This window comes from Rhipicephalus microplus, chromosome 1 (assembly GCF_043290135.1).
Source record: "Rhipicephalus microplus isolate Deutch F79 chromosome 1, USDA_Rmic, whole genome shotgun sequence".
Classification (NCBI taxonomy): domain Eukaryota; kingdom Metazoa; phylum Arthropoda; class Arachnida; order Ixodida; family Ixodidae; genus Rhipicephalus; species Rhipicephalus microplus.
The window spans coordinates 27,528,074-27,546,261 of NC_134700.1; the positions used below are offsets into that span (position 1 = coordinate 27,528,074).

At 46.1% G+C, this 18,188-nt stretch overlaps 1 protein-coding gene across 2 annotated transcripts in view; it reads left to right on the forward strand.

Annotated features, from left to right (window-relative positions):
• LOC142767680 (uncharacterized) overlaps positions 1-10,582 on the forward strand; it is a 406,509-nt gene extending 395,927 nt beyond the window's left edge. For both annotated transcript variants that reach the window (XM_075869856.1, XM_075869862.1), the window contains one exon: positions 9,900-10,582. In XM_075869856.1, the coding sequence (XP_075725971.1) occupies positions 9,900-10,100 (201 nt within the window). In that variant the 3' untranslated portion in view covers positions 10,101-10,582. The remainder of the gene's footprint in view (positions 1-9,899) is intronic.
• The last annotated feature ends 7,606 nt before the right edge of the window (positions 10,583-18,188 follow it).

Here is an 18,188-nt window from a genome sequence, read left to right on the forward strand (position 1 = left end):
GCCGGGGCTACCCTGGCCGGGGTGCGTGTTCCGTATCATATCCCAGGAGATGTATGGAGAAAATGCGGCGCCGCTATTGGCTTAAGGCAATCACGTCATCTAAACGTACTTCTGTTCTTTTTTATTTGTTTTGTTTCTTTTTATGCAATATGGCAGCGCGCATAAACGTTAGCATAACGCTAGTTTTGCAATACGCCGAAAAAGTCTGTTAAAACATTCGATTAGATTGCAATGACATTAGATTGCAGATCATACCGTGATGGAACACCAAGCCCCCCTTCCCCTCCCCCAAAGTGTCTTTCGAAGTTGTTTCCCCTATTGCAATAAATAATGATGTCCCACTTGACAGCTTTATTGATATGGTATAAATGTTTTTTTATATACCTACAGCAAATAAACTTGTTCAAAATTTAGTTTGTTTTGGGACTGATTTATATTGCTTTGCCCAACACCCACCACTATTCACAGCAAGGATACTACCAGATGAATCGGTCCCACCCATAAAAATGTCTCAGTTATTTAGCAATGACAGCTGTATTAAGAGCATTCGGTTTACAAAAAGATAAAGTACACAACTCTGCACGTAAAGATACGCTTGCTGACCTTAGAGTCACTAAAAACCAAGTTTTGTCTTTTGAGACATGGTGCAACTATTGACATTATCAATTGAGCCATAAGACAATGAGTGCACGTGGTATGTGCATCATTCATCTGCATTTTCCTGCATATTTGGGGGGAAGTTGTGGAGAGGTGCATATTTAGATATTTCTTACAGCAATCATGTACCCACCATCATGTATCAGATTCGAAATTGCAGGACTTTACAAAATGTGGGTACCTTCTCCAGGCACATCGTTTCATGAATCAACATTTGCCAATTGTTCCCCAGGCACTAGGGCTTTTTTTTTTCTTTTTTCGCCCACGTTGCTAAGCTTGGGAAATGTCCTCCGTTTCACAATATGCCTTGTCTTGGTTTCTTGATGTGATTATGAAGAAAGAAAATTACACTAAAAGATTACTTGCCGTGGGTAGGGCCAAGTTTGCAACCTTCGAATAACACGTCCGATACACTACCAACTGAGCTACCACGGTGCCCATCTCCCAGTCCACCTAATGGAGTGCATGTAAATTAAATGTGAGAGCATGGCCAGTAGCCGTGAGGGTGAGTGTGAAAATCTTTTTTTTGTGTTTGTTAGGCGTCGCGTAGTCTGTGAACTTATTATGAGTTGGCGGCTGACCAATAATTTCTGCATACTACCTGAAGGCACCAAGTCTGTAAGAACGAAACCCTCGCTATGAATGAAAGAAAGAAGTACAATTAAGAACGTGTTTTTTTTTCGTTACACACAATTTTAATGAGATCTAACAGGCTATCATGCCATTTGGCATGATTGTCCATTCCATCTCATTATTATTGGGTCTAAAAAACGAGTCCTCAAATGTACGTCTTTTGTTTGGCATGATTGTCTGTTCGATATCATATTATTGCATCTAACAAAGAAAGCAACAATGCCCCGCCGCGGTGGTCTAGTGGCTAAGGCACTCGGCTGCTGACCCGAAGGTCACGGGATCGAATCCCGGCTGCGGCGGCTGCATTTCCGATGGCGGCGGAAATGTTGTAGGCCCGTGTGCTCAGATTTCGGTGCACATTAAAGAACCCCAGGTGGTCGAAATTTCCGGAGCCCTCCACTATGGCGTCTCTCATAATCATATGGTGGTTTTGGGACGTTAAACCCCACATATCAATCAATATGGTGGTTTTGGAACGTTAAACCCCACATATCAATCAATCAATCAACAAAGAAAGAAAGCCCATATACGTACTTCAATCCTTTTTTTTTCTTTTTGAAACTACGGTCCTGATAGGCAATATATTGATGTAGTAACTTGGTTATGGATGCCTCATTCATGGTGACGGATGCATTGCACGTGGACAAGTAAGGTGTTCTATAACATGGTCAAGTCATAACACCGACTAACATTAAAATAGGTCACCTGAAAAGCTGGGAGATGAGTGTTTCCTTCCTTTTGAAAAATGAGGTACATTTACCGCAAGCATCTAAGTAGTTTTAATGATGCTATACCCGTAACATATTCCTTTTTTTACATTTCTATAGCATCAAGTTTATTTCTAATGGCATATAGCCGAGTTCTGATCAAGGGAAAGGTATTCACGAATCATCTGCCGTCTTTTTTTTTCACCATAGTTGAATAAGATTACACTCAAACATAAGCAAAGCCAAGTCCCAGGGTTTCTTGCGTCATGGCAAACACACAATCTCAGGATAAATATCACGCCAAAGGTGCGTGCACACGCTCCCGGATTTACTTTTGGGAAAAGTAAACTGCGCTAAAAACGAGACGTGAGAACGAAAGGACATGACGATCGATCACAGATCCACTTCTTTGCGCAGTTTAATATTCCTAAATGTCTTGCCAACTAGTCCCCCAACATGCGCTTGCCGGGTTTACGCTGAGCACCACTTCAGCCATCGCAACACAATCCGCTCATACACTACGGCGTACATCGTGAAACGATTCACGCATATATTGTCAGCAGCCGCGAAGACATTTGGCAGCAAAACAAAACGGAAAATTCCGGTGTCCGTCATGTCTGTGGTGCACGGATAGCTCAATCTGTACGAAGCGGGGCTTCGTATATTCGGGGCTTTCAACACATTATCGCACGCCGAAAGGGCACGCACCACGCACTTCCGGCTTGGTGTTAAACACCACTGCGTCTATCGTAAAACTATCTACTTAGTCACACACAACATATGTCAGCGAAAAAATTGGCAGATCCCACGTACAGTGGGAATCGATTATATGCAAAGCACGAATGAGAGATATTGATATGTCACTTTAAAATCAGCACAACGTTACGAGGTGAACGTGAAGGATGTCGTACATGACTTCCGTGTCATGAATACCAGGTTTGGATGTGTCGTTTACCTTCGTCATTTATTCACGTAACGTGATACCAATTTTAGTATATGTGGAGCTAGCGAAATGACCGCGAGCACACTATGAACCTGGTACGTTGTCTTAATCTTACATGGCACGCGTGTCAGGATAATTATGTTTGCACCAGTCATATATTCCGTCATTCATTGACGTCACCTAACACCAAATTTGGTATATGTGTAGCTAGCAAAATGGCCGCGAGCGCATCATGAAGGGCCCAATTTACTCCGATGTAGCATTGGCGCGTGCGCACGCTGGACACAGTGACGCTATGTTGGCAAAACGCGAGTGCTTTATAGTCTGACGCCAGGCGCGACCAGCGTCCGTCGGCAGAGCCCGATGGCTACCAGCGCGAATTGCGATATGCTGCATTTCGCGCCGATGCGTTACCCAGACAACACTGTGTATCCCTCTTTTCGTGACGGAGGGGCGCTGGACGCGTTGAAACGCGCATGCGTCAAAGCGACGCAGCGCGCTGCGCGTCTACGAGTATATGGCAGGACTGGCACCTGGCGTGGCCACGCCGGCGTGACGCCACAAAATGAACGCCAGCGAGCACGCGCACCGCGTCACGTCGAAATGTATTGGCGCCTTGACTGTGACATGTAGTCATGTTCTCACATGACACGCATCTCATAATTAACATCTTTGCACCAGTCACATACCTTCGTCATCTTTTGGCATCACTTTATACCAAATTTGACATATGTTTAGCTGGCGAAATGGCCGCGAGTGCATCATCAGTGTGGCATGTAGTGCTGCTGTTCAATGAACCGCATGTCGTGATTATCATGTTCGGATGTGTCACTTACCTATGCCGTCCATTCGCGCCACGTAATACCGAGTTTGGTACATGTAAAGCTTGCTAAACGGCCACGAGCGCATAATGAGCGTAGCCTGTAGTCATGTTGTTACATGACACGCATTTCATGTTTATCATATTTGCACCAGTATCATACCTTCGTCACCCATTCAGTTCCCATAATACCAAATTTCGTATATGCGACGGTAGCGAAACGGCCGCGAGCGCATCGTGAGCGTGGCATGTATTCATGTTGCATGACATGCATGCCATGATTTTTATCTTAGGGTCTGTCACTTGTGTTCGACAAGTAATCACGCCATACCATACCAGTTTTGCAACATGCCATGTGAACGAAACCACCTGAAGAGCTTCAGCTCCGTCAAATATAAACCATGACATTCATAACGTAGATATGATTTTCATGTTATGACTAGTCAAATATGTTCTTCGTACAGTCATGCACAGAGAGTAGAAAGGCGAATTGTTCTTCCCTGGGCTGTAACCAGTGTTGGTCCATTATAAGGTGTCGTGACTTTTCGAATACCAGCACACAAATCGGCACGAATAATAGAAAACGTAGCCCCAGTGTCCACCAAAGCATCAATGTCCACTCTCTCAACTGTGACTGAAATCATATTGTAAGGGCGTGCTAAAGGAATTTGAGTTCTGTGTTGGAATGCATTTCGTCCTCCAAAAACTGCACCGCTTTGCTTTCCGGGCGACGTTCAGAAGCGAGGGAGACAGGCTGAAGCGGAGAAGAGGAGCGGCGGTAGGGCGACGGTGAACGGCGTCGGGTTGATTGATGACTACTGTGCAGTTCATCCGACGCTGACGGAGATAGAGACCGACGCGGTATTGACGAATAACGGCAGCCCTGCTACAAGGCTCCTCTGGTATAGTCCCGTTCACGTATGTCGTACTCTCGACGCTCGTCTGGCTGGCTCTTGCTGTAAAAGCTTGAAATGTGACCGCGATAGCCGCAATAATAGCACGTAGGGTGAATCGATCGATAAGGAGGGTAGTAGATCGCGCTAATTGCTCAGGGAGAAAAAGAGCAGTGAGAGGGACAGTTAAGGGCTCAGGCAGTGTGATGAAAAGTTCGTGGCAAAGCTCGTGGGAGGTGCGGCAGCAACCGACGTGTACGTTCGTAGCGATGACGTCGAGCAGATGGTGCCTTATGGGGCGGTGATGCCATCCATGAATGATAGGAGAGTGCGAGCTTCAGTGGGCTGCAGGTGGGCATGTGGGTCATGGACTTGAGCGACTCTCTGATGACATCCCCCCATGACGTTGATGAAGGCTGATTGAGACACACTGAAGGTAGTGTGGATTCTAATGTAATTCTTCGCGTATAGTCGCCCTTCTCGTGCACACGTCTCGCAGGTTTGGATCCGCCATACTACGGGCTGCGTCACTGTCCGGTTGAAGGCGTATAGACTTAAATTCGTCGAGGCGCTGACAGGTTGTCCCAACGTCAACAACAGTAGCCGAACTCTGCATTGCAAGGGCATAGAATGCGACGGGCGAAGTCCCCTTAGGAAGCTGGAGCACCTTGTCTGGCGCTGTCATCGATGTATGAACACGATTGCAAAGTCAAAGAACACCCTCAATATAGGATATATACGACTCCCCGGTGTGCTGTTTTCGAGCGGTAAGATGTTTCTTTGCGAGAGCCGAACGAACAGCCGGTGTGCCAAAGATATGCGAAGCTGATTTTTGAAGGCTGGTCAGTCGAGGATGTCGATGAGGTGGTTGAAGAACCACGCTTTTGCGACACCCGAAAGGTAGAATGAGACGTAAGCGAGTTTGTAGGTGTTATTCCGCCGGTTAGCAGCGTCAACACGTTCGAAGTCGTCCAGCCATTCCTCCACATCTTCCCCGCGCATACCAGCAAAGGCACTGGGCTCACACTGGAGGCTGTTAATGACGTGAGGAGGCGTGGCACGTGGTGCTGAAACGGGAACGGCTGCAGCACCAACCTGATCTTGCTGCGACATATTTCCGGACACCTGGCTGGAAATAAGCGGCGACTTGTCGGTAACCGGTGACTTGAACGTAGCTCCAATGAGTATAGCGGTCTAGATGACGACGTAAGATCGAACAGCACCCTCCACCACGAATGAAGTCTTCGTTTGGAAGACCTTTATTAGGCACAAGAAACCAGCAGCCGATAGCCACTATTAACAAACCAAGATGATGATCCTATATATGTGGCAACGATGAGGATGCATGACCAACACCTGACAATGATGATAATGTACAGATGAAGAGGATGGGTATACCAAATGCCCACAATACCATAATCAGTGCCTTTCTGACAGGACGGACCCTCCGGATTAGCGTACGACGCGCTCTCAGCAATCCACGGCCAGTGACAGGTGGTGTGCCACAAGGTTCTGTCCTGAGCCCCTTTTTGTTCAGCCTGGTGCTAACGGGGCTGCCGGCCGCGACGCCCATTGACAAGCGTTACCTCACGCAGTGCTTCTTGTATTCATACGATGTGGCCCTGTGGGTTAAAGGGCCTAGGTGGAACTTCCCGGTCATAAGGAGTTCTCTGTAATGCTCCTTGGATGCTCTCTCCTCTTTCTTCAAGGCTATTGGACTGACCGTGTCGCCCACTAAGACGAACGCGCTGCTGGTTCACCCCTAAGCCTCCACAAAGAAAGCCATACGAAGGCTTGTGCCAGGTAACCGGCCCATCCCGGGGAATAAGGTACTGGCGTACCTGGGGCTATGTATTGACTACCGTCTTACCTGGATACAGGTCCTAAAACTCGCCACCTTCAAGGCCACCAGGGTCGAGACTATCGTAAGCAAGCTGCCAAGCAGGGGCCAAAGGTCACCTCACAGCTGGTCCTATAAGGCTTTACGAGGGGACTGACGAAGCAGCGCAAACTTACGCAACGCCCTTGGTGCAGCTAGCGCCACACCGCGAGGATAAGCTGGAGCGGCAACAGCCGCTCCAGCTTATTCGGGGGCACTGCCCTTCTTCAGAGACTCTGGAGCTGACCAGCGTCACGGATGGCACAGATCTGCGCTCTCTATGAAGGGCTGGTCCCCGAGGCTCTGATTCCATCTAGCCCCCTCCATTACATCAGCAACTTCTTGAGGTACAATTAGGGCTGGGCAACCTCAGGAAAAGGTAGACACCGGCATGCGAGCTCCACCAGACAGCCGGGGCGAAACTCCCTGGCAGACTTGGGGGGGGGGGGGGCAGTTGCCGGTGTTCACGAATGGGTCCGTTGGGGGAAGCCCCTGTTCGGCCGCGGCTGCCTGTGTCATACCATCGACTGGGACAACCGTCGGGGGCCGACTTCCCTTTCATACTAGCTCCACTGCAGCCTAATTGACCGGCCCTCACTTGGCACCACCTCACCGCCACATTATCCCAGCTGCCAGTGGTAATTCGGTGCGACTCCCGACTAGCCCTACAAGCACTGCTCCAACCAGACCAAGCAGGCTTGATTGAAGTGTTGCTGCACGCCAAACTCACCGCCATCAAAGATAGTGGTGTGCGCCTGTCTCTCCACTGCCTTCCCTCGCACGTTGGAACAGCTGGCAACGAGGGGACGAAGGCAGCACGCCACTGCGATGCGCCTGTTACCAAGACGGTAGCCCAGTCGGATTACTCTCGGCAGGGGCTGCGGATGCGCCTACCAATGGCCCACCCTGACACGCGGGCGGCAAGCAGCAAACCTCCACCATCCCTTCCTGGACAGATGCGAGCGGCGGTTGTTGGTTCGCCTGCGTACCGGCAGCGTCTGGCCTGCGGCATGCATGTATTCCGCGGGTTGCTCTTGATCGCCAGCGTGCTGAAGGTGGGGTGATGACGAAATGCTCCAGCATATTATTTGCTGCTGGCCTGACCTGGCCACAGAGCGTTGCGTCATGGTGAGCTACTATTGTCTGCTCAGTCTACCTGTGACAACGGTGGAAATTATTCTTTTTCCCATATGCTCGAAGACGCAAACTCTCTGAGCTTTCTTCGAGTTCTGTGCACGTGTGGACCTTGCCGCCTCATAGCCGAACGCTTCCGCCAACGACTTTTAGCCCTCCTGGCCGTCGCAATATTGGTATTCATACCAAAATCGGTATGGCATAACATGGCTGTATGGTGATCATATTTGACTAGTTATAACATGAAAATTGTGACACGTATGTCGCTATTGTCATGATTTACATATCTTGGTCTTGCTGCTATTGCGGTGGTTTCGTTCACATGACATTTCGCAAATCTGGTTGGGTATGACATGACTGCATGGCAAACATAAGTGACAGTCCTGAACATAGAAATCATGACATGCATGTGATTTTTATGTTATGACTAGCCATGACTACACACCATGCTCATGGTGTGCTCGCGGCCGTTACGCTAGCTTCACATAAACCAAATTTGGTGTTATGTGACGTCAATGACGAAGGTACATAACTGGGCAAACATGATAATCATGACATGAATGTCATCTAGGAACATGACAACAAACTACGCTCAAAATCGCTCACGACCCTTCCGTTCGCTTCAAATATTCCAAACTGAGTACTGCGTGACGTGAATGGACGACGTAGGTAAATTACACGTCCAAACATGATAATCTTGATATGCGCGTCATGTAAAACATGACTTCATGCTACGCTGATAGCGCGTTCTAGGCTGTTTCGCTAGCTCCACATATGTCCAGTTTGGTTTGACCTGACGTCAGTAGACGACGAAGGTAAATGACACGTCCAAACATAATAATTATGACATGCATGTGATGTGAAGCTTGACTAAACGCTACGCTCATAGTGTGCTCGTGGTCGATTCGCTAGCTTCATATATCACGTTACGTGATATTAAATTTCGTATCACGTGACGTGAATAGACGATGAAGATAAGTGACACATTCAAACATGGTAATCATGGGATGGAAATCATGTACGGCATAATATAATTTACGCCTGCCTCTTAACGTTGTGCTGATTTTAAAGTGAGAAATCAACCTTCCTCATTTGTGCTTCGCATATAATCGATTCTCACAGTATGGGGGATCTGCCAATTTTTTCCTTGTCTCCTCTCTTCTTTCTTTAAGCTTTACTTCCCCCTCCTTCGCCTCCCTAAAAGCGCTGATCCGGGACCCCATAACAGGAGGTAGAAAATTGCATCCTTTTTATCTCTTCATTTTTTAATAAACTCTCTCTCTGTCTCGGCGCTCCTCTAGAGTAGTCCATGGCATGGTTTCAGAAGAAAGTGATGCGCGCGTGCTCAGTGCCATGGCTGCGACGCGATGAACGACGTCACTGACAACGTAGCCAATGGCGTGCGTGGTTAGGTACGACGCTGAGAACGACCTAAGTGATTGCACAGCCAATGAAGACCGCTCATAATACCACTGCTGAACATTTTTTGTTTCTTCTAGCCATATACAAATTAGGCTCAAAAGGGCACGCAGTGTGATGAAACTTTCAATTGGCAAACTGCTTCGGCTACTTGGATAAACAAACGTAATCAAGGAAATATTAATATGGTATGCGCAAATAAAGACAAAACACAAAAAAGATGAAAGATCTACCAGCGAAATACCTGTCCCTGTCCTATCTTTTTTATGTCCTTTTCTTTATTTCCGCACAACACTTTGCATTGAAATTTGAATCAGCCCGCCCGGCTCCAAGTTTAATGAAGAAAATATATCCAGGCAAAAATGAACATTCACAGGAAGTGCCGCAGAAAAGGAGCTGGTGGTCTTTTTCACCATAATTTGCGATCATTTATTTTAGGCTGGATTAATTGCACCAGCCAGCCAAAACAACGAGTTGAAACGCAACCAAGTAAACACGTACGGTTATGCAAGTTTTCACTTGCATAACCAAGCTTAGCTAAGGTAAGTCGCAGCCATATTTGTTACAACCTATATAATTGGTGTTTTACTTTTCGTTATCAAAGACTGGGGTCACAGACATCACGTGTGACCAGTTGTTATTTAGTTTGTTATTTAGTTATTTAGTTAAACGTCGTTATTTACTTCACTGTGGTAGACTACTCGAGGAGTGGTTGGTCGTATTACAAGGCGTAGCTGTCAAATGGGAAGCCGCGAAGTTAGATATTGTCCCTGCTTTGTGCTCAGCTAATGCTAAACTTGTGCAATTGCCGCAGGCCTTGGAAGAGGAGCGTGCCTACCGGAGCCGCAAAGTAGAATCTTGGTCCGAAGGCCCGTACAGCGAGTTTGTGGACACCTATGGCTCCATGATACCCAGGCAGCCGCTATTGTCAAGCGTTTATCAGAGCGGGGACCAGGCAGGACCTTACGCAAGGCGTTTGTCCAGCATGCCACGGGCTGGTTCTTACACGCAGTGATCGACAACGTCGGATTTTTATTCGCATAAGTAGTTCATGCGAATTCAAATATACTGTTTTATTTCAGTGTCAAACCAGAACTCTCTTATACGTATCAACTTGCTCTCTTTTAATTTGTTTACGAGGGTAATCTATATAATGAGTAGTGAAAATCACATATAATATGTCTTTTTTCTACGCAGTATAGTATGTGCCTAATACTTCTTTTAAGATGGCAATCCCAATACCATGTTTTGTATACCCTGTCTAATAATGTCGTTTTGAATGTGCTGTCCATATTGTATGCATAAGAATGAATATGTCGATGTGTACGCCCAGTTGTACCGCACTCCCAGTGAACTGTACTACATTGTTATGTTTACCGCAGTACTTCACCGCACTGTACAAGGCTTCAAGCTCCAAGATACGTAAGCCAGCAGCGTTTTTCGATGCTCTTCCATAAAATAGTGTGATGACCTGTACAACGAATGAACTGGCCCGTGTATTTCAAAGCACGTTTTTTATTCTTACTTTTGTTTCATTCAGTTTCTGCGCTCAGAACCGGTGAGTAATGCACAGCACAAACTGCACCGCGTTGTTCGAGAAATTTCACGATTATTAGATTCCAAGCAGCTTATTTGCACCCAAAGCTTAAATTTGGATGGACGGATGGATGGATGGATGGATGGATGGATGGATGGATGGATGGATGGATGGATGGATGGATGGATGGATGGATGGATGGATGGATGGATGGATGGATGGATGGATGGATGGATGGATGGGTGGGTGGATGGATGTATGGATGGATGGATGGATGGATGGATGGATGGATGGATGGATGGATGGATGGATGGATGGATGGATGGACGGACGGACGGATGGACGGACGGACGGACAGACGGACGGACGGATATGGCTGTACCCTTTAGATCGGACGGTGGCTAGCGCCACCAAGCCGTAATACTTAATGAACCAAAAAGCCGATTTATTTTTTTAAAGTGAATTTGAGGATTCGTACTTTGCAGTGCAGGGTTTAATTTTCCCTCGTGCCTTCACTTCAGCCACCAATCAGATAACCTCCTTCTAGTTAAGTCTACCCGCTTAAAGCCTATTTTGCCCTCCCGGTTGCTAAACCCCAGTGCTTTGAAAAACTCTGCGCCATCATCCTGAACTATAGGGTGAAGCCCTTTACAGAACATTATCAAGTGTTCGGCAGTTTCTTCTTTCTCTCCACACGCACTGAATACTGTGTCTACCCCTTCGTATTTGGCCCGATATGTCCTGGTTCGCAGTACTCCCGTCCTGGCCTCAAACAGTAGAGAACTACCCCAAGTATTATCATAGATCTTTTCCTTGGCAATTTCCTGCTTAAAAGTTCGATAGATCTCTAGTGCGGACTTCTTAACCATGCCCATTCTCCACATGCCAGTCTCCGTTTCCTTCACTTCTTAACCGATAGTTCTTTTTGGTTTGGCCACCTGCTGTTTTCCAAGTATTTACCAGTCAATTTTCTGGTTCGCTTTCTCCAACTTGTATCGACATTCTTCATGTACAAGTAGCTGAAAACCATCCTAGCCCAATGCTCCTCCCCCATTTCTCTCAATCGCTTCTCCAATTTTATCTTGCTGCTAGCTTCCCTGCCATCAAATGATGTCCATCCCATATCACCTTGTACTCCCTGATTTGGTGTATTCCCGTGAGCTCCTAAAGCAAGCCTACCCATTACACGTTGCTTAATTTCCAATCTTGCTTGAACTTCTGGTCTTATGTACAAGACCACATTGCCGAACGTCAGCCCAGGAACCATGACCCATTTCCATATTCCTCTCACAACATCATACCTATTGTAATTCCACAGTGCGCTATTTTTCATCGCCGCTGCATTCCTGTTACCTTTAGTCGTCACGTATATTTCGTGTTACCTCAGGTACTCGGTCCCATTGCTTATTCATACACCCAAATATTTGTATTTATCTGTTATCTCTAGCGTGACCTCCTGTATTTTAAGCTCACTACCTTCGTTATCATTAAAAATGATTGCTCCTTACTGAATTTAAAATCTAACCTATCTCCCTCATTACCGAAGATGTCCAACAATCTCTGCAAATCTTCCTTGTTGTTGGCCATTAGCACTCTATCATCTGCGTACATTAATGCTGGTAGTGCCTGATCAATGAGTTTTCATTGTTAATCTACAGAGAGGTTAAAGCCCAGTCCACTTCCCTCTAATTTAGCCTCTAATCCTTGTAGGTACATCATGAATAATAAGGGTGACAGGAGACACCCCTGCCTTAGCCCCCGTTTTACCTCTGCAGGCTTGGATACCTGTTTTTCCCACTCTATAACTACCTTGTTACCTTTATAGATATCCTTTAAAAGATTAGTGACTACATGTTCCACGCCTAGTGTGTCCAGTATTTCCCACAATTTCTCTTAAACCACGCTATCGTACGCTCCCTCGATTTCCAAAAATAATAGCCACAGGGGCCTATGTTCCTTTTCTGCTATTTCGATGCACTGCGTCAGTGAGAACAGATTGTCTTTCAACGTCCTGTGTTTCCGAAACCCATTCTGTAGTTCCCCCAGCATCCCCTCATCTTCTATCCATGCCTGCAGCCTTTCCTTTATAATCTGCATCGCCAGCCTGTAGAACACTGATGTCACTGTTATAGGACGGTAGTTGTTTATGTCAGCTTTGTCCCCCTTTCCTTTATAGATCATGCTCAGCCTGCTAAGTTTCCATCCATCGGGAACTTCACCATCGATTATTATTTTGCTCACTGCCTCTCTCAAAGCCTGCTTAGACTTCGGACCTAATGTCTTTATTAGCATAATTCCAATGCCATCTGGGCCTGTTGATGTACTACTAGGTACCCTTTTCTCAGTCCTTTCGCACTCTCGTCGTGAAAATGGAGCCATTGCACCACTTGATTCGTCCTTGTCTATTGTGCTGCATAAAGTACTTCTTTGTTGAAATTTTCCGTTACCCTTGTTCTTATATATTCAATAGCTTCGTCCCCTTCTAGCCTAGCACCTTGGGCTGTAGTTATAAAACCCTGCTCTATGCTCGTCTCATTTCTTAGGGAGTTTAGATGGTTCCAAAATTTTGCAGCTGCCTTTCTATCTTTTTTATGTACTTCTGCTAGCCACTGAGCTCCTTTTCTTCTAATCTTTTCATTGATCAAAAGGGATGCATCCCTTCTACAGCTTATAAAGGTTTCCCATTTTCTTTCAACATCGTCTGTCGGTTCACCCCACTGCTCAGCATGTCTGTGTTCCCTAGAGGCTTTCCGACATTTTGCTATGGCTCTCTTAACTTCCTCATCCCACCAACTTTTGGATTAGTGTCTTCTTTTCCAGGGTGACTTGTCACGCGTCTTACCAAGCTCTAGCTCAAAGAGTCTAATTAGATTCGTGTATGTCCACACTGTCTTGTTATCCTCCGTGATTACTTTCTCAATTTGTTTAGTGGCTATTTCAATTTGCCTTTCTGGATAAAAATTTTCCTGTAGTTGCTCATCTTGTCTCCTTCCCACTTTCATCGCTCTTTCAAAACTTAGCTTGATACATTTGTGATCACTACCCATACTTCTGGAGCCACCTTCATCTATGTGCATCCCCCTGACCTTGTGATACATCCTATGTGACATCAATGCATAATCTATCGTCGACTGCAGCCTTCCACCCTCCCATGTTATTTGCCCTTCAAACTTCTCGGTACTGTTGCAAATGATCAAATCATGCCTTTCACACATATCCATAATCATTTTGCCTGTCGGGTCGGTATACCCCTCTATATCTTCTATGTGCGCATTCATGTCTTCTAGTATAATTATCTTTCACTCTCTTCCTAACTCCTGAATGTCCTTTGATATACACTCTTACATTGCCTGGTTTTCCTCTCTGGCCTTTGTTCCCGTCCACAAGTACACGAAACCAAGGATAGTCATTTGACCTGCCACTTTCCCTTTTAGCCATAAATGTTCCTTGCATTCCTGCTTGACCCTTTGCCAGTCTGTACTTTTATGAATGAATGCCCCAATACCACCCCCTTTTCTGCTGCCTTCTGTTATACTACAATATTCCCACGCGTAGTCCGGATTGTTCGGAGGTTGTTCCATGTCTCTGAGATGTGTTTTCACAATACCGTATACCATCGGCCTCTCTTCTCTTAGCTGTTCTTTTATCTTTTCCCACTTCAGCATGTTTCTACCACCCTGCATGTTAATATACCCTATGTCTGAATTGGCTCGGCGCCCCGCCGCGGTGGTCTAGTGGCTAAGGTACTCGGCTGCTTAACCGCAGGTTGCGGGTTTGATTCCCGGCTGCGGCGGCTGCATTTCTGATGGAGGCGGAAATGTTGTAGGCCCGTGTGCTCAGATTTGGGCGCACGTTAAATAACCCCAGGTGATCGATATTCCTGGAGCCCTCCACTACGGCGTCTCTCATAATCATATGGTGGTTTTGGGACGTTAAACCCCACAAATAAATCATCATGAATTGGCTCGGCGCTCGTGGCTACGTCTATTTATGCCTCGGACTCTACCTATCTTAGATATTGGTGCCACTTGGGAATCGTATCTGTCCATACCACCTGTCGAAGAGTCTCCCTGGTTGTTTTCCTTGTTACTAGCTACTCTGCACCCCGAAGGGCTCGCTTGCCCCCCAAAAAAGCTACTGCGCCTCCTGCAAGTCGCCGACCCACCTCATGACCTAGCCGCCCATCGAAGTGAATTCTGTCTCGTTGAAAACCACCCCACCTATGCACCTCTCTGTTTATTTCCACAACCTCAAAGCCTTTCTCTCGACTCATCCGCCATATCTCTTTGTTTGCGTTTACCACCGCTCTTTGCAGGTTGCTATCACGCACCGGTACCTCCAGTACCGTGCATATCACCACCTGTACCTTAGGAGAAGTGGCGCGCATGTCATCGTCGCCTTACGCCAGTGTGTTTGCTAGTTCTGCTGTATCTTCATTTAGGACATCGTTTATACCACCTGAAATTATCACGAGGTTTCGTCTATCAGCTGTAGTTTTGAGTTTTGCGCTCGCTTGCCTCATGACTGCTTCAAGCTTGCGTCCTGGGAACGCCCCTACTGCAACCCTCTTGTCACCTCCTACCCTCTCTTTGATGGCTTCTGTGCATTGATTTAAATTCGAGTCCCCAGCGTTTATCACATGTTGTGAATTTTCAGCTGGAGCGTCCTGCACCTGGGGGCTACTTGCACCTGTGACGCCAACTGCTTTGTCCCCTCCCAGCCCCACCACTACCTCGCTGAAGCTGGGCCTTGCGACAATTGAACTGGCTGAACCTGATTTTTTCCAAACTTGCTTGCTCTTCTTTCTCCACCGCTCTGGTTGCCGGTTCCCTACTGTCCTCTCCGTAGGCCGCTTCATTGTTCAGCTTCGCTAGTGATTCCTCGGCGGACTTCAGTCTTTCTCCCAATGCCCTCGTTTTCTCTTGCTCTGTCGCCAACGCAGTCTCGAGCTCGGCGATTCTCATCAGCAGTTCACTCTGGGCAACTATAATTTTCTTCATTTTTTCCTCGACCTAACATTGCCTACACTTCGCGTGAGCCTCTTCTCCATCCGCTTCTACGATTGGGTCCATTTTCGAACCCACTCCACATCCTGAACAATTTGCAGTCTTTTTAGCCATGTCTTTCTGACACCCATCGTCCCTATACTCGATAATTACTAAACTTGAGCCCTGCACTACGAAAAAAAAAGAAAGTCTAAGCTCTACTAAAAAATTTGCGTGTTCAATGTACGCGACCATCCCCCACGGGATGGCAAAAGAAAAAAACAACAAAAAATTCAAACACACACACCCGCACTAACTAATAAATACCTGGTGACTGGCCCCCGAAAAAGCCGTACCATAAAATAGGCGCTTTGAAGATTTCAACCGCTGCCTTATAATTATAAGAACAAGCTCAAACATGCAAAAACACTTATCTGCGCAGTAGATCCGGAGCACTCAATAAACACGTTCATCTCCATCCACCGTGACAGCCCGAACTGAATGAACTCGAAAATACCATGAAACTACAGCGCCGCCACTACTGTTAACCGCCAGAGATTCAGCCTAGATACGGCGCGGCCGCCTCGTTCACTCGACTGTCCCCTTCTAGTACACTGTATTTCGGTGTAGAGAGCGGACAGATACGGACTGTAATGGAAGTAGAGGTGTACGCCGAGAGGTCGGCGCACCGCCGCCGATAGTTCTTGCTACGCCGCCGCCACCGCCGCTGCCAACGTGTTTTCTCGGCGCGCCATTTCAATAATTTTTTTCAGCTAACCTACGTTTATTTTGCACTTTATGTCACCAGTATCGCATTACTGTGCACTTCGAAAACGCATAATGATTAGTTCACCTGTCATTTCAAGTTAAATAGGCGAACAAGAAAAAAACTTGTCTAGTGCTCCTGATAATGTTGGATTAGATTTAAACGTGAATTTTAATATTTTTTGAGTTCACTGTATTTCAGCGAATCCCGGTCAGTGACAGCGCCAACGATGGTCTTTGGCGAGAACTGTCAACATATGCTAGCTGACGAGAATATGAAATATATGAGGCAGGCTTTCAACAATGATGAAAGGTGTGGAAAGTCGGTACTGGAATAATCATAATTATGACTGTCCAAGTGAGTCGAAGAACAAAGGCAGTTGAAATGCGAAAGGCGGGGCCAGAACTTGGCACGGGCAGGGTAGAAGCGTGATGTGCATGCAAGATATTGTTATACCTGAAGAAAGGCTAGCTGTTTAGTGCATATTTACAAAAAATCAGTTAATAAAATAGACCATATGCATTGCCTCTAATAAAGAAAGAAAGGTGAAATTACAATTATATGAAATTCTCTATCAAACAGAAACGATCCCCATTGTATCGGCAAGTTGAGCAATATCAACAATATTGGAGGAAATAGTGATCACCACAAATTAAGTTTGCGTGAACTGTGAAGTAACGCACAGAAGATAAATGCGTACAAAACACTGAAGCGTGGGCTTGTATTTTCAACGTAATTTGTCCTGCGCACCGTGCGATGCTCCACGCCGCGCTTTGAAACATTTCCTTCACCAGTTTTTATCTCGGACTTAATTCAACTATAGATACAGATTTGTCACAATCATGTTTCAAAAAAGACACGACATATGTAGCTTGTTCGGCGAGTTGGTTTATAATATTTTGGAAGAACAAATTAAGGAGCTCAACCTGACAGGACATCGAGCGAAATGTTTCTGGCGGAAAGTCTACAAACCCGTGTACCAGAAGCGAATTCATGAAAAATAGGCTGAGGCGTTCCACAGCTGCACACCTTACACTACAAAGACAAGAAGCGTGTGAAATTGGTACAAACAGCACCCTGCCGTGATCCACGTCACCTGCACCCGCTATCTAGCAACGCGAATTCCTTATCTAGATGTAAGGACAACTGAAGGATCTGATACATGCGCTGCACTTTGCCCTTTTTTATTTTAGGGCTTCAAAATCTTGACATTCAATTTATTTCTTCCTTTGCCGATGACACTGATATTTTGGAGACGCAGAGACTAGCGAAGAAGTCAGATTTGTTCCTGAAGAATGCTCACACTGCATATAGGTGTCACAAGGCCTCCACCCATCTGTTCACTGTAGACACTACCGCATGACAAAGGAAATTCTTTCAAATCATTCAATAGCATTGGCACAGGAAAAAAGATTGAACGCGAAACTCGTGATGCCTTCGAAATAAAAACGGAGTGAAGTGTCATTTGTGAGAGATCCTCCAGCTTTCCTCACAGATAAAATACTCAGAGTATAGATAGCGGGTATACTTGGTGTTAATATTTTGGTGTTCCATGGAAATTGGCTGCTTCATACCACCTTGAAACAGTTGTTGGAAAAAATGTACGGTGGACAGTGCAACTGTGGTTTAAATAGCCTTTTAAGCATGTGCTTCTGGTTAATTTTTGTAGGCCTTTCTTTATTAATATTTAGCTTTAGGTCTAGCACTTGACTTTTCTAGTTACTACGCTGCATTCGTGTTTTTCATTGGTTTCTTCTTACGTAGATCGGTACAGATCATCCCAGTTGTCGTCTTGGGGGCATAGCAACCATCCTT